This window comes from Carlito syrichta, unplaced genomic scaffold (genome assembly GCF_000164805.1).
Source record: "Carlito syrichta isolate Samal-C Ts95f unplaced genomic scaffold, Tarsius_syrichta-2.0.1 Scaffold135687, whole genome shotgun sequence".
NCBI classification, from domain to species: Eukaryota; Metazoa; Chordata; class Mammalia; order Primates; family Tarsiidae; genus Carlito; species Carlito syrichta.
In genome coordinates this window covers 208,191-225,542 of record NW_007079783.1, presented here as the reverse complement: position 1 = coordinate 225,542, position 17,352 = coordinate 208,191, and the positions used below count along the sequence as shown (strand labels likewise).

General features: G+C 44.3%; 1 protein-coding gene across 1 annotated transcript in view; it reads left to right on the top strand.

Moving 5' to 3' along the window:
* Window positions 1–16,704, top strand: part of FRAS1 (Fraser extracellular matrix complex subunit 1) — a 195,434-nt gene extending 178,730 nt beyond the window's left edge. The window contains exons 51-57 of the mRNA XM_021708269.1: window positions 288–395; window positions 1,378–1,537; window positions 5,215–5,331; window positions 9,784–9,950; window positions 13,095–13,300; window positions 14,344–14,490; window positions 15,720–16,704. Of these exons, the coding sequence (XP_021563944.1) occupies window positions 288–395; window positions 1,378–1,537; window positions 5,215–5,331; window positions 9,784–9,950; window positions 13,095–13,300; window positions 14,344–14,490; window positions 15,720–16,313 (1,499 nt within the window). The 3' untranslated portion in view covers window positions 16,314–16,704. The remainder of the gene's footprint in view (window positions 1–287; window positions 396–1,377; window positions 1,538–5,214; window positions 5,332–9,783; window positions 9,951–13,094; window positions 13,301–14,343; window positions 14,491–15,719) is intronic.
* The last annotated feature ends 648 nt before the right edge of the window (window positions 16,705–17,352 follow it).

Below are 17,352 nucleotides of genomic sequence, written 5' to 3'. Positions count from 1 at the left end.
GCCTGCATCGGGGCTTGGTAGCACTTACAGGAATGTTCTTGTCTATGTCAAGGACAGTGGAACTGTAAAATAAGAACCAAATGAAATGAGCTATCATATAATTTTAATTGGCATATGTCTCTATAGACACTATATGCATGTGAATATGTATATTATTGTAAGTTACATCCAAATAAATGTGCAGCACTACTTAGAGGTGTCCCTGGGATAATCCACATGTATGTTGCTGTCTGGGAGGTCTTCTCCATGCCCTAACTTGGACATTTTGTGTATGATTGCCTACCCAGGAATCCAAACAGACAGTGTGCTCTCTGCAAGACTTCAGATAATAAGAATCTACATTCGCGAGGACGGCCGTCTTGTCATTGAATTCAAGACCCATGCCAAATTCAGAGGTAATATTAATGTTTTTTCCCCCAACTTTTTATTAAACAATATTTCAAACATACAGAAAACTAGAAATAATAGAACAGTAAAAAACAGTCAACAACTGTTAACATTTTGTTCTTCATGTCAAGTTATCCAAAATAGTTCAGTAAACATCTCTTAAGAACAAGGACATACATTCTGGTTTCTCTTCAGATCATATAAATCTTTCGCCTTTTACTAAGAACAAGGACTTTCTCTCACACAATCACAATGCCAATATCACTTCCAAGACATGTAGCATTGAAATAGTAAAATCCAGTCTCCATATTTCCTCTGTTGTCCCACAAGTGTCTTTTCCATTTGTTTTATATTATTTATTTTATATCTGCTTATATTAAAAGAAGGAGGATCCCATCAAGATGATAGGTCACATTTTAGTTGCTCTATTTCTTTAGTTTCCTTTTATCTAAAATGATCCCCTTGATTTTTGTGTTCACAACACCTTATCACTGCAGTTTTAGGGCAGTATCTTGCTGGTTACCTTTACCTTCTTAATAATGTTTACAATTGTCTCCTTCCACCAAGGAGTAGAGTGGCCCTAAATGTGATTTTTTGTTCCACATTTATATTTCTATCTATAAACTACTGAGACCTTTCTACCTTCAAGAAGCATATTGGTTAGAATTCAGAGCTATGTATATTCAATGTTCATTGTCAGATAAAAGCCCCTGTTACTGTGAAAATGTATTCACTAGCCCCATTTCCACAAGGCATGCTCATATCGTTTATAAGTAAAGGCCCACAACTATGATGACATCATAAGCAGGATGTGGGCTGGGTGAAATGCCATGCTGTCCTGACCAGTGTGGAATATATTCTAAGGGGCAAAAGCACACCACCCTAGTTGGTTGATAGAGGAACGCTAATTCAGTTCTTATCTTTGGTAGGGGCTTCACCATGAGTACAATAAAGCTCACAAACGAGTACATGTGTCTCCCCTTGAAATAGGACAGTTTGTGATGGAGCACCACACTCTCCCAGATGTGAAATCCTTCATCTTGACTCCAGACCACTTAGGAGGAATCGAATTTGACCTGCAGCTGTTGTGGAGTGCTCAAACATTTGATTCTCCGCACCAGCTCTGGAGAGCGACAAGCTCTTATAACAGGTGATTATGATGTCGGGGGCTTCTGGCAGGGAGTTCTGAAAGTCTTTCAGTTTCCCTCAGGACTTGGGAAATAGGACTTTTCTCTGGAGCTGTACTTCTATTTTAAAAGGGAGGTAGGTGGAAACAACACTCTAACAAATAGAGAAAGAGACAAACCCAGTTCAGACCAATTTCTGGGTGTAACTAGGAAATATTCATGCTAATTCCAAGAATGAGATCAGGATGGGCCAGGTATTTCCACTCGCCTCCCATGATAGAGGGGGGGCCTGACCACATGGCACACCTGCCTACAGGGAGCTCCGGGAAATATGTCTAACTAAAATCTTAGCATAACAGAGAAATGTCATTTTAACTATGGCAGCCAGTGCAAAAATCTAGGGTCTCTGGTTATAAGTCCAGGCATCATCCCTGACAGGCCAGTGTCCTATAAATAAATAACAAGATTTGTTCCTTTACCCCACATCCAGCATAGAGGTAGAATGAGAACTGAATAAATACATTAAAACGCCCTATCTACAAAGAGAAGAACAGAAAAAAAAGATAGAATTAAAGCTACCATGAGAAGGATAGGTGGGCCACCAGGAGTCTGCCATGAATGTCCTCAGCCCCATAGTGCAGAGCGTGGAATTAAGAACCATCTTTAGAATTAAAATCATTTTCCAGTTTTACAGCTAAGAGATGGCAGATTGTCTTAAGAATCCTTTTCTTTCTTTTTTTTTTTTAATTTTAGAGTTGTGAGTACAAATGAGGCTTTACTACCTTAGAAAGTTTCATGCAGGGGATGTTTGGGCTTCTAGCTGGTCCCCTCTTCCCTGATAGTGGACCAGGTTCCCAATATAGTGATCTTAAAAAAAAAAAAATACAACTTACAACATGGCCATAATATCATTGCCAAGAATCCTTTTCAAAAAGATGCTCTTAATCATGAATGTTTGAGCTCATATCAGGTATTTTTTATTACATATTATATATTGGTTTATTGAAACCAATGTAATCGTCTTCAAGGACTGTGCCTCCTGGAGCCTCACGAGACTATCCATGCATCTTGTCCCAGTTTGTAGCAGGGAAGCAGTCCTCCTTTAAGAGTACCTCCCTCCCCAACCCCCACACCCAGCAGGGAAGCAGTCCTCCTTTAAGAACAGCTTCCTCTCCAACCCCCACACTCCTGGCCTCCTGGATGAAACTCATCCTCTTCCTGTAGCAGATGAGGCACAGCCCTCCCCTCCAGCCTCATTTCAAACCCAGCCTCTAACAACATTAAACCTCTTGCCAGTCCTGAACCTCAGCCCATTCACACCTCCATGCCTTTACCCTTCCTTCCCTTTTCCTCCCGCAACATGGACGCCTCTGAGACCAAGTTCCAATGTCGACCCCATGGCAGTGTCCCTGACTCCCCACAAGGGTGGCAGCCCCTCCACCTGGCTTCCATCCTGTTCCTGCTTGTCATAGCACAACTCATTATTTTATGTTGGTCTCCCATATTTTTAACTAGTCCGTGAGCTTCCCCAGATAGAAAGCACGACTGCCTCATCTTAGATCCCAGGACATAGGTTTTAGCGCAGGTAGGTCCTGAATGAGCATCTTCTAGGAGCTTGCTTTTGAGGCAAGGAGATAAATGGCAGAAGGCAGAACACCGGCACGCATTCTGGGCTGAGCAAACTGAGAGGTGCAGAACATCAAGACCGTGGTTGTTCAGGGAGGAGACAGCCCAGAGGAGGCCAGGGATTGCACACAGCTTCCCAGGGGATGTGAGACAAAGTGTGTTCTATGTGGTAATAGGGGAAGTGTTAATTTTTAGAAAGGAGGTGGGAAGGACTACTGGATTGAGGACCTGCATCTAGGACTGTGATTATTGGCACATTTGCAGGGACAGTAAGGAACTTGAGCTAACAGTATTTAGGAATGGGAGAACAGGACAGAGGCCTGGGAGACCGTGCACGTGGTCCTGCATTCATTTGCTCAGCAAATATTTGTTACATGTTTACTGTGTGTTAGAGAAGGTTCTGGGCACTTGGAATACCTTGGAAAATGAAATGAAGATCCCTGGATACAGGACTCATAGTGAGAAGACACACAACAGTAGACGCAGCAAGTCAGGTACGATGTGTGTCAGAGGTGATGCGTGCCACCGAAAAGTAAAAGGTGGAGAGCAGGACACAGGCATTATGGTCTTAGTCAGGCTGTTCCCTGTAGACCTCACCTGAGTAGACTTGAAGGAGGGAGGTAGTCGGCCATGTTGGCCATGCTCATCCACAGCAGAGGTCCTAGGATGTAGTATTTTGGCCAGTGTGGCTGGAGGGGAGTGAGCAAGGAAAAGGGTGATAAATGAGACTTGCAAGAATTGAGGGGGTGGAGCCACTCTGCAGGGTTTGGTTAAACAGGACAGAGTCAACTTTCACTCCGCAGTGCAGGGAGAGCCCCTATGGGCCCCAGCAGAGAAGCCCGAGATCTGGCATGGGTCACTCTACTAAGTGGATATTCCTCTTAATTCAGGGTTACTGCTCGTACCCTATGTGCTCACTCTCATTGACTTTGAATTTCCTGCTGATCCAGGCTTTGGAAGAAGATGAGAATCACATGGGAAAACTGCAGACATACAGACTTTAAGAATAGGCAGGAGTTTAGAAACAAAGGCCCTGCATGTTTGCATGGTTTGTCTAAAGTCATGCAACCATGGCTGAGGCGAAGCCAAACCAAACTTAGACTGCCAGCTTCCAACCTGGGCCACTTCACTAAACTGGCCCCAGGATATGACATAAAGTTTTCTTTTTCCACCAAATCTTTGCTATCACCATTTACTAATACATAGGTAAGTATTAAAGAAATGGTCAAAGAACAAGCACAGCATTTGTGAGAACTGTTTACAGATCACTCACTCATGATAGTATCATGAAGATTCCCAACCCGAGCTTTTAGCCCCCCAAGCTTCCCGAAGTTTCCAGATACTTGGCTACCTTCCAGTCACTTGCCTGGGCTGGGCTGCTACCCCATGATAAGTGTGGATAGAGTGGGTGAGGGATGCAAAGGTTCACGACGTTGAGGGTCCCAGGCCACACGTGAGGAGGCTCCAGTGAGAAGTGACCTTGCTTTTCGATTTCACAAGGGCATAAGGCTGCAGAGCTCAAAGGGAGCCTCAGGGCTGAGTGCCAGTGAAATAGGCAGGTGTGCTACAAGGCTCAGCCTCCACGCGCTCTAGAATGGCACCCTGTCATCCCGAGAAGCTCGCTCCTCCTCTCTGAGTAACACCTGACACCGTCACATCTTAATAAACAAAAGCCTCTTTTCTTGCACTTGGGAAGGTGTTAGAGAGGGTGTCAGCCTGCAAGAAACACTAAACAGAAATCATCAAATGAGTTTCTTGATGCCTAAAGGAAAAGGCGAGAGTTGTTCTGGCATCACCTGAGCCGTTCAGGTTTTTTATAGACAGTGTATCTTTCTCAGCTGTGCTCATGAGAACTTAAATAATAAAAGTCACTCTGTTCAGTGCCTCTGGGTAATGCTCTGAAGATTAGAATGAACAGAAATGAGTTGAGGAGGGTGTCTGCAGACTTGTAAAGTCCTTGGGTGCTAGACACAAATGCCACCCGAAAGCTGTTCAGAGATGTCCATGTCTTTCTGGATCCTCCAGGCACCTATGCATTGCTCCCTCTGACCACAGTCTGCTCTGCATGTTCCAGGAAAGACTATTCGGGGGAGTACACCATCTACCTGATCCCCTGCACAGTACAGCCCACGCAGCCATGGGTCGACCCTGGAGAGAAGCCTCTGGCCTGTACTGCACACGCCCCGGAAAGGTAGGAAAATACAGTCAAGTCTCCTTATTTGTGGATTCCTTTAGTTGTGAACTCTCTCACTCACTGATTTTTATTTGTATCCCCCAAATCAACATTCATGGTGCTTTCACAGATATTCACTGCTGTGCACAGAGTGGCAAAATGTTCTAGTCACCTACCACACATGTCCCCAGCTGAGGTCAGATAAGGTGACATTCTGCCTCTTTGTTTCAGCTTTCATACTACAAACCGGTGTCCTTTGTGAGGTCTGTTTAATGCCATGTCTTTCACACTTTGGTGCTCTTTGTTATTGATTTCTTTATTTAAAAACGGCTCCTAAGCATAGTGTTGAAGTGTTTTCTAGTACTTCTAAGCCCAAGAAGGCTGTGATGTGCCTTCTGGAGTGTTAGATAACCATGAGCTCATGTTAGTGAATCAATAATGTATATTAAGTAGGACTCCTTAAACAGAAACACACATGAAACAATGTTATGTATTGATTGGTTGATGACAATGTGACCAGCAACCGCAAGAACCAACCCTGCATTTCTCCTAGGAGCGATGGCTCAGTGTCCACTGATTCAGTGTTGGTGGAGGCATTCTAGAGCATGCTAACCATGCACCAGCCCATATCCACCTAAAACCTGAGACTGTCTGTCTTGTGCCATATATTCATGCATTCACTCATAACGTTTGTTCATTCAGTATTTATTTAACTCTTATGCGCTTTGCTCTGGCCTAGGCACTGAGATTTTAGCACGAGGTTAGAGCAGAGGCTTGAAGTAAGCTGTGTTCTCGGCTGTTTACAGTCTAGGGTCACATTTCTAGGAGTTATCAAAATATATAAAAAAACACTTCTGAGGGAAGATGCTGAAGACAAAGTCTGAAATGAACATTTAGAGAAGACTGTTTGAAATGTGACTTAAGTTAAAAGACAGGATTGGACGTTGGATTTGTAATACTGAGGTCATTGATGATCTTCTCCAAGGGCAGGTTCATTGGACCGAGGGGAACACAAGCCTGAATGGAGGGAGTTCCTGAGAGAAGTGAGAAGGTGGAGACACAGGATAAACATGTTTAAGGAATCTTGCTGTAAAGAACAGAGCAAAGGGGTAGTAACAAGAAAGAGATGAAGGATCAAGTGAGAAGAAGTTTTTATTTGTTTGTGTTTTAGGGTGAACACCTTCAGGATGTTGTATGTGGATGGCAATAATCCAGTGATGTGGGGGGAAATTTAGTACAGGGCACAAAGGCAAGATTTGCAGAGCCACATCCAGGGTAGGGCAAAGGGATGGATCCAGAGCCCAAGGGAAGGGCTGACCTCCCCTGGAAGCACAGAGGAGAGTTTATCCACACAGGAGGAAGAGCAGAGCTGTGGATGCAGTGAAGGGAGAATTAGCGGAGTAGGAGGGTGAGGATGACAGAGTGGATCTGGATGATTCTGCTGCCCCTGTGAAATGAGAAGCCATGCCCTGGCTGGAGTTGAGGAATGTGGAGGCTGAGAAGGAAGAGGAGGTGGAACAGTCATCACAGAGCGTCGAGAAGTAGACTCACAAGAGGGCTGTCACTAGCAGAGTAGGCAGAACTGAACTGTTTTTAAACCATCATTACTGATGCAAAATAAACTCATATTTGAAGCACACAATTTGATAAATGTTTATGTGTGTACACACTTGTAAGAATGCCATAGTCGGGATAATGAACATGTCCATATCAAGATAGTTGTCCTATGCCCCTTGTAGTTCCTGCCTCCCACCCACCCCTTCCCTCTCCCTAGCTATCCACTGATCTGCTTTCAGTCACTAGAGATGTTTGCATTTTCTAGAATTTTCCATAAATGGTGTCATACAGTATGAATTCTGTTTCTCTGGCTCATTTCACTCAGTGTGATTATTTTGATTCTTCCATGTTGTGTAGTACAATGTGAGAGAACACAATCAGTAGTTTATTCCTGTTACTGCTGAGTTATATTCCATGGTATGGATGTATTATAATTTATCAGTTCATCAATGGATAGACACTTGAGTGGCTTCCAGTCCTGGACTATGATAAATAAAGCTGCTAGGAGCACATATGTACAAGACTCATGTGGATATGCGTTTTCTGTTTTCTTGTGTAAATACCTAAAAATGGAGTGGTTGGATCATGTGATACATGTATACTTAACTCTTTAAGAAACCCTTTTATGAAACTGTTTGTAAACATGTAATTGTGCATATACATTCCTACCAAGCATGTGCAAACTGTCCTCCCATTCCTCTGTGCCCTGGAGAGGGGTTTGGGGTCCTAATGTAGTTATTAGTTGGGAAGCAGGAGTAAGAGAAGGGAGGAACTGGGAAGACTGGGGTGGTAGAAAGTGCAGTGTTGGAAATGAGACAGTGCATGGTAGAGCTGTGAAGGGCGGGTGGAGAGAGTGCCTTGTGGAGGTGAGGAGCTTGGGAGTAGACATGCTGGGGTCGGGCTGCATCTGTGGGGATGCTAAAGACTTCAGTCCCCAAGACTGATGGTGGTGGTGCACAGTAGGGCTATGAAGGGCAGGGGACTCAGTGGGTGGAGAGCATACCCCATGGAGCTCAAGAGTGGACAGTCTGGGGAGGTGGGTGCTGCATCCATGAGGACGCTGAAGTCCCCAAGCCTGATGGTGATGGTACATATTGGGGCAGTGAAGTGTAGTGTACTCAGTGGGTAGAGAGTGTGCTCTGTGGAGTTGAGGAGCTCAGGAGCAGACAGACTGGAGAGGTGGGTGCTGCATCCATGAGAACGCGGAAGTCCCTAAGCCTGATGGCAGGAGCAATGCCAGAGAGAGCCAAGTGAGGGAGCCAAGTGAGGGAGGAAAGGTAACCAGGAAAATGGTTATTGGCTACATAGGGCAAATAATGTGATTGGATATCACTCATCTGTAATTTTTCCAAATTATGCATATTTCAGATATACAGAAAACTTTGTCTCTATATGGATCTATCATCCTCTTCAAGAAACACAGCATTACCAGAACTTTCTAAATACCTCAGTACCCCTATCCAATCACTCTCCCTCTTTTCCACTAGGATAACCACTAACCTGATATTTGTATTGATCACTCCTTATTTGGGTTTATGGTTTACCTTGTGTTTACTTCTACATGGTTTTGCAAATGTTTGAACTCTATATGGTCGTCCACCTTTATCCTCGTTCACTCCAAGACCCTCAGTGGGTGCCTGAAGCTGTGGATATTACCAAGCCCTATACATACTGTGTTTTCAATCTGACAGCCAAGATGGCTACCAAATGACTGAGGGTTGGAGGTGTGTCCAATGTGGAGACATACGACCGGGAGGACTCATGTCCTGAGATGGATGTGAGCAGAACAGCATGAGATTTCATCATGCTACACAAGCAGTGTGCAATTTAAAACTTAGGAATTGTTTATTTCTGGAATTGTCCATGAAATATTTTGGGCCACCTTAGACTGCAGGTAACTGAAACCATGAAAAATGAAACCGCAGATAAGGGAGCGACCATTATATGCAAATTTCATACTACATACTGCTGCTTTTTTTTTTTTTTTAACTCAGTGAGTCATTGCTGATTCATTTGTGTTGATTCACATAGCTGTAGTTTGTTGTCCACCGCATTACAATATTAATTGTAGAAATATTCCACAATGGATTTGACCCACTATTTGGTTTATTATTCTAGATTCTCTCTATTACAAAGAATATTCTTTTATATACATTATTTCTTGGTACACATGTGCTAAAGTTTCTGTGGGGCAGGAACTGGGTCTCTCCTAAGAGAAAAGAGGAACAATGGTTTGAAAGCATGCTGAGTTTGAGCTACCAATTGGCAGCCAGATGTGTGTTTCTGGAGCTTAAAGGAGAAATCTGGGCTAGAGTTAAACTTGACATCACTACCTCTGAGATACACTCAGTGAGAAGGCTGAGATTACCTTGGGCAGAATTATCCAGGGAGAGCAGTAGTTGTCCCGGGAGGGGGCCCCAAGGGGCCCTTACCTGTCAGAAGGAGGCAGAAAAGGAAGGGGCTCATGAAAAAGGAGGCAGGAGTAAGGGGTGAGGCAGGAGAGCATCGCCAGCAACATCCTGGAAGTGGGTCATGGGGTAGAAACAGTTGTGATGGGGCTGAAAGAGTCAAGATCTCAGAGCATGCGGCTCTGGAAAGAAATCCAGCGGGACGCCATGGCAGCAAGCCCTTTAGCAATCAAGGAGCATCTCCGGGGGCCCCCAGAATGAAGAGACACAAAAAGGGGGCTACCAAAGAGTTCTAACGGCTAATTAATTATCCTGTTCAAAAGAGCAGATTAACCTGATAATGACCAAATAAAGTCCTCTCCCTGCACACATCTCTTTATTCAATGTTTAGTGCCCACAGCAAAGCTCTGTGCAAGTCCTGAGAAGGATGGGGAAAAAGAGGGACTTGGAGACCCATGTGAAGCGGACCCTGCCCTCACAGAGCTCTCATCTCTCCCACATTTAGGTTTCTGATACCCATTGCATTCCAGCAGACCAACCGCCCCGTGCCGGTCGTGTATTCACTCAACACTGAGTTTCAGCTCTGCAATAACGAGAAGGTGTTCCTGATGGATCCCAATACATCGGATATGTCACTGGCAGAAATGGATTACAAAGGAGCCTTCTCGAAAGGTATGTTGCCTCTTCCCCTGCAGAAAGAGGCCCTGCCTGGGGGAAGATGCATTGTGGGAGGTCTCTGGATGAGCATCGCTGCTCATCAACTAACAGTCAGCTCCCAGTGAGGGTTCCCCAGGATAGGCAAGGCTGAGTCAGGGATCAGACCCATGTACTTCTTCCATGGTATTTCAAAAGCAAATCACATGTTTGGCACTGTGACGACTGGCCTGAGTAGTAAGGAGACTGGCATTTCCGACCAGACTCCAGGACACTGTCTACTTTTGGGTAAGATATTTTATTTCTCAATTCTTCAGAGAGATTGCAATGCCATCCCCCACTACTTCCTACTCTCAAAGGGAGGTCAAGCATACATACTCTCCAGCATGCTTTTCTAGATAGAAACGGCCATCTTTACTGCTACTCTTCTTTTCTCTTGCTGCAGGCTAGAATCTTTTCTTTCTCTTTTTGATGACACCAAGCCCATGGGTATGACACTTTCTCCTGTTTGGTTTCCTTTGCATCAGCCTCACCAACATCATCTTGCCTCTCAGATCACATCTTCTTGCTCTCCTTGGTCTTCCATGTTAATGACCCAGGATCCGTGCTCACTCATTTTATCCTAAGTGCTGCCTCTGGTCATCGAGGCATGAACCACCCTCTGAACTTCCTAGACTTCCACTCTGCCACACCACTGCCCATAAAATGTGACTTTGACCCTGAAGTCCCTTGAGTGTCATTTCTGTGTTTCCAAACTACGGAAGCTCTCCAAGTGGGATGACTTTCAGACCTCTAGGAATGTCAGGCTTGGACTTGTCTTCTTTTTTTTTTGAGTTGGAGTCTCTGTCGCCCAGACTGGAGTGCAGTGGCCTCTCCCGGCTACCGCAGCCTCGACCTACTGGGTTCCGGCGATCCTTCCACCTCAGCCTTCCAAGTAGCTGGAATTACAGGCATGCGCTACCACGCCCAGCTGATTTTTTGATTTATTGTAGAGATGAGATATCGCTGCCCGGGTGGGTCTCGAACCCGCGGGCTCAGGCAATCCACTCACCTCAGCCTCCAAAAGGCGCGGGATTACAGGCTGAGCCACCGAGCCTGGCTGACCTGTTTCCTTCTAAGGATGCCCCTCCCACTGATGCATTACCCTCCTCTAGGTGCCTAACCAAGAACCTCAGGATCACCCTCAACTCCTCCTCCATGCCCACACCCATCTGTCATTAAGATGAATGACTTCTAGATGACTTCTGGACTCACCCCCCTTTGCTTGCAGTCATATTCTAGATGCCTGTCTCTTATTAGACCATTCAGAGAGCTCCTACTGTGTCTCTGTATTGTGACTCTGTTTGTCCTTGGCTCATTCTCCATGTTTCTAAGGCCCATGTGTATTGATATTACTACTCTGCTCGAAAACTTCCAGTACAGGCATGGTGGCTCATGCCTGTAGCACTTTGAGAGGCCAAGGAAGTAGGATTGTTTGAGGCCAGGAGTTCCAAACCCGCCTGAGCAATATAGCGAGACTTCATCGCTACAATTTTTTTTAAAAAACATTAGCTGGGCATAGTAGCATGCACCAGTAATACCAGTTATGTAGGAGGCTGAGGCAAGAGGATTGCTTGAGCCCAGGAGTTAGATGCTACAGTGAGCTATGATAGAGTCATTTTACTCTAGCCTGGGTGACAGGGTGAGACCCTGTCTTTAAAAATTCATTCATTAAAATAAAATATGTTTTAAAAAAATCCCAGTGTTTCTTATTATTCACATAGTTAAGGCCAGCCTCCTCAGCAAGGAAAGTCTGTCTACTCCACCAAAGTCTCCACATATCCTTCACTCCAGTCACACTGGCTTACTCAGCACATGATCAGTACTTGGGACGAGCATTTGAAATTGGACGAATTCGTGCTCAAGTCCTCCTTCTAGCACATCATCACTATGGAACTTTGGATAAGTCACTTACAATGGGGATAATAACTTAACCCATCTTAGGGGCTCCTGGAAGGATTAAAGAAGAAAGTGCTGTTCAAGAGTGGTACCACAGCAGGCCCAAGAGACAGAGGCCACGCCAGGAATCACACCCCTGAAGCAGGGTTTTATACATGGACTTTTTTTTTTTTTGAGTTGGAGTCTCACTCTGTCGCCCAGACTGGAATGCAATGGCCGCTCCCGGCCACCACAGCCTTGACCTGCTGGGCTCTGGCGATCCTTCCGCCTCAGCCTTCCACGTAGCTGGAACTACAGGCGCGCACTACCACGCCCGGCTAATTTTTTGATTTATTGTAGAGATGAAGTCTTGCCTGCCCAGGTGGGTCTCGAACCCACAGGCTCAGGCAATCCACTCACCTCAGCCTCCCAAAGGCGTGGGATTACAGGCTGAGCCACCGAGCCTGGCTACATGGATTTTTTTTGCCTCAAATGTTCTCTCCTGCCTCTCTTTCATTCCACATGTGCCTACTCATGTCTCAAGACACTGCTTAGATTTCGTCTCCCTTGGAGTCCTCCCATACTTTTTGCCAGACAGATTTCTGCCCTTGACTTTGTGCTCTTACCATGGCATTCCTTCCTCTATCGTCGATGCAACAGTGTAGTGTTGTGGTGGCTAATCAGGGTTGGGGTGGTTTGGTTTTAGAGCCCAAATACCTTGACTTTAAGTCCCACCCTCAGCACTTGCTGGGTCTGTGACCTTCAACAAGTCACTCAGTCACTCAGTGCCTCAATTTTCTCACCTGTAAAACTGTGAGCACTACATGACTTATCACACAAGAAGGACTTAAGACAGTAGCCAGCAAATAGTATGAGTTTGACCAATGTGAACTATTTTTATCACTCACTCTGCTTTTATTTCTGTCAACTGCATCTCACTCACCTTTGAATCCACCCTGCGTAACAGAGTGCTTTGCATATCTTAAATGCTTAAGTAATGGCTACTGATAGAAGAAGCAATAAATGTCCCTTAGGAAGTAGACCCAGAGACTAGTAATAATAATAATAACACAAAAAGCAGTAGATGCTTGAACGAGTATTTTAGGGGCACATGGAATCCCAGAGTTCTTCATAAGAAAGTACTTTGGACTCTAGGAGAAAATGTTAAATTCTTTCTATCCTTGTTTTTTTTTTTTTTCTTCGATATTAAAGTCTGTCCTAACAGATGCCTTTCAATCTTTTCAGGTCAAATTCTTTATGGCCGAGTACTTTGGAATCCAGAACAAAATCTTAATTCTGCCTACAAACTCCAGCTGGAGAAAGTCTATCTCTGTACTGGCAAGGATGGCTACGTGCCTTTCTTTGATCCTACGGGAACTATCTATAATGAAGGACCACAGTATGGATGCATTCAGCCAAACAGACACCTCAAACACAGATTCCTGCTGCTGGTATGCTGACTATAGTGTTAAAGAGCAGACACTGAAGTGGATTTCCTCAGCTATGAGTTCTGTCTAAAGTAATAGCGCACACTCTTGTTGGTTCTCTCCCTCTCTCTCTCAAATGTGATGGTGACGGTGGATAGTAAGGCAAGCTATTATTGCTGTCCCCGGAAGAGAAAACTCTAGGCAAGTGTTTCTCAAAGGATGGTCCAGGGACTCTGAATGTCCCTAGTCCTCTTCCAGGAGGTCAGCAAAGTCAAAACCATTTTTATAGAAGTATGATGATGTCTGCCTTTTTTGTATGTATTTCTTCATGAGGTAGAGACTATAAAACATTTATGGATATGACTTCAGACCCCACATTGTACCTAACTTTAAAAAATACTATCTACCAAGTTTTGACTTAGTCTCATGTAAGACCAGCCATAGTCATCTGAAAAAGCTGTGAAGACATTCCTCCCTTTTCTAGCTACAGAGCTGTGTGCGGCTAGAGTGTCTTCACATATCTCAGCCAAAATAGCATATCACAACTGGTTGAATTCAGAAGCACTTATGAGAATCCTGTTCTTTTCTAAAGACTTGCAAACATGTAAAACAATGAAGGGGATGAATACAGGTGGTTTCACTAAAAAAAAACTCTTACTTAGGTTAACATGGAATAAATTTTTCATTGTCATTTTAAAATGGATCAATACATAAGCATTTAAAAATGTTTCAGATTTAATTTTCAACACAATATAAATACGGATGGATATAAGTCACAGAAACAAAGCCTCCTTAGAGTCCTTAAATTTTGAGTGTTTAAAGGGTCCTGCACCAAGTAGCTTGAGAATTATTGATCTCGACTATTCCCCTCTTTGCCCTTTGGGATCATGGACGCCACTAAGTGTCTTCTTTTGAAGCCACTGACTAAAGGAGAGGGCTTCCCTAGCAAGGACCTTCCCACCTAACCTGAACAGGAGGAAAGAGTCCTCTTCTCCTGGTAACAGCCACTTACCAGCATAGGGCTTCCAGCTTTCTAATTCTTGCATGTCTCTTTCCTGAAATTCCAGGACCGTAGTCAGCCAGAGGTGACAGATAAATATTTCCATGATGTGCCTTTTGAGGCTCACTTTGCTTCGGAGTTGCCTGATTTCCACATGGTCAGCAGCATGCCAGGTGTGGATGGATTCACTCTGAAAGTAGATGCACTCTATAAGGTGAGTGTGGTGAGAAGAGAAGAAGCTGAAGACCGAGTCCACTTTAAAGCTTGCAAAAAAGAGGTCTCATCATGTCTGGACTATCAGTTTCTTTATATAGCATTCTTGGTGGCAGGTCTTTTTTGTTGTTGTTAAGCTTATTATTCACCCAAATTCTCCCTATCCATTCCCAGGAGACCAAAGCAATGATAAAATTCTTTAATTTGCCTAGAGTCACTTGTCACTGGGTATATTAGGGTTGCGTAGGATAATCCAATTATTTCTACGTTCTTTTATTCTGCTTACCTTTTGGGTTCCATGCTGAACCAGCTGCTTTGCACAGGCATGTGAAAAGCATTAACAAAATCATAAATACAACATGGCAACTTAGAATGGCAAGAATTACTAGTTTTTGATAAACAAAAATATCCTAAGTTCCAGCAGCAAACATGAACTTCCAAGATAAAATTTCCCTTTTTTTCCTGTTTCCAAATAGTATTCCATCACTTTTCAGAACTATTTAATATTTTATATATTTTATATATATGTTTAATACACACACACACATACACACACACACACACACACACACACACACACACATATATAAACCTTCTATGGTATATATATATATATATATATATACACACCATGGAAGGTTTCAATGAGGGCAAATGAGAGGAAAGTAAAATACTTGATGATGAAACCTCTTGGGATGATTCAGGAAGCATTTAGATTTAGCAGATGGTTGTTAAGTATCTGTGTATAGATAGATAGAATAGATGAATAGAGTAGATGAATAGTGAATATGTGGTGAATGACTCCATTTCAGCTGAAGTTTGTTAGTAGATTGGCATCACAAGCAATTAGTGGTCACTGGGAATAAATGTGGTTATTAATGCTACTATTTCACTGCTATCAATAAAGACCAACAAATCATAAACATTCAGGTAGCTAAAGAGACCATGAATGATAAATTCTCAGGCTATTCCATATACAGGTAGGGAAACAAAAAAAAAAAATGTGAACAACTGACTCAAGATCACTAATCTGGAAATAAAATAGAACCCATAATATTTGGTTCAGTTTTCTGTGTATTAGTAGACACCAGCCAATGCTAATGCTTTTCTTGAAACTGTTTGCCTGCCAAGGCATATGCAGCAATGATCTCCCCACTTCCTTTCTTCAGAGGTGGTCTGTGGGCAGTGATGCCATGTTTGGTTTGTCTCCTTGTCTCCCTCCTCCTGCAGGTGGAAGCAGGTCACCAGTGGTACCTCCAGGTGATCTACATCATCGGCCCTGACACCATCTCAGGCCCCCGGGTCCAGCGCTCCCTCACAGCCCCTCTGAGGCGCAACCGAAGGGATCTGGTGGACCCCAGTGGCTGGCTGATCCTTGATGATTCCCTCATCTATGATAATGAAGGAGACCAAGTCAAGAATGGCACCAATATGAAATCCCTGAACCTGGAGATGCAAGAGCCAGTGGTGGCCGCGTCTCTGTCCCAGACCGGGGCATCTATCGGCAGTGCCCTTGCCGCTATCATGCTTCTACTTCTGGTGTTCTTGGTGGCTTGTTTCATCACCAGGAAATGTCAGAGGCAGAGGAAGAAACAGCCCATGGGGAACTTTTTGGAGGCATACCCTCTGAATACTAAGGTGGATGTGCCCAAGCGGCACCTGGACAGGGTGGAGAAGAATGTAAACAGACAGTACTGCACGGTGCGCAATGTCAACATCCTGAGCGAAGCTGAGGGGGCATGTGCATTCAAAGGTGCTAAAGTAAAAAGGTTGAACCTGGAGGTCAGAGTTCACAACAATTTACAAGATGGAACAGAAGTGTAACCGGGAAGACCTATGTGTATTTTTTCCTAAAAATCATTTTTATAAAACGGGGAGAAATGCTGGTATTTTTATAGTCTTGCAGATAAAAAAAGGGAAAACTATAGCTTTGAGTGGCGGACGGCACACATCACATGCATCAACTCACAACTGAGCTACCTCATTAACAAAGATCCACCGAGACCCCAGAGTAATGGAAGAGATTGATTTCTGTGGATCCTGGCAATCATCTCAGCAGCTATCAACAGTTCCTTCTGGAAGGCTGATCTTAGAAAGCATTTTGGGGTTAGGACAGGAGTTAGGAAGGCTGGTGATGGAATTTGGAGGATCCGGAGTGTCCCAGGGCAGGGCAAAGAGAGTAGGCACAGGCTTCGGGATTCCTTTCCAACCCGAACTTCTCCTGCATGGGCTCTTCCTGAAGCTCTGCACAGCAGAGCATGAATTGCTGACACCCAGATTCCATTAGAAATTCTGCTCCTCAGCACAACATTCACGTTGATTTGCTGACTCCTCTTGACAGCCCACGCCCCATGGCCTCTGATTGTGCTTTGCGTTTCCAGAGCTCTTACCACCTGGGGATGTCAGTGTGCTCTAACTACTACAGAGTATGTTTCTGCAGATCTCAGGAGAAGCCTTGGGCCTCTCCTGGCAAACTTCAGGCACAGACACCCCTTACAAGGGGGAGACTGAAGTCAGGGAAAGGCCAACCTGGAGGCACCTTGGGCACATTAGTGACACGCTTCACCCTAGGCCCAGGATATATGTGCACTCCCAGCTGCTTTACTCTGCCAGGAAACATCTCCTCCTGTTAAAGGAGGCCACAAAACCAGTTCCCTGCACCATGGCCTTCCTATTCAACATTGCCATATGTGCTTTTTTGAAAATCACCACACTTTCCTGCTACTCCAGGTTTTGCCTAGTCTAATAATAGACAATCCCATGTGCTTTGCTAGCTGTGGATCTTTATTTTGTTAGTGTTTCAGGAAAGTAAGTGATTTCATTTGAATAAAGCAAAGTAGGAGAACGCCAGGTTGGCATGAAA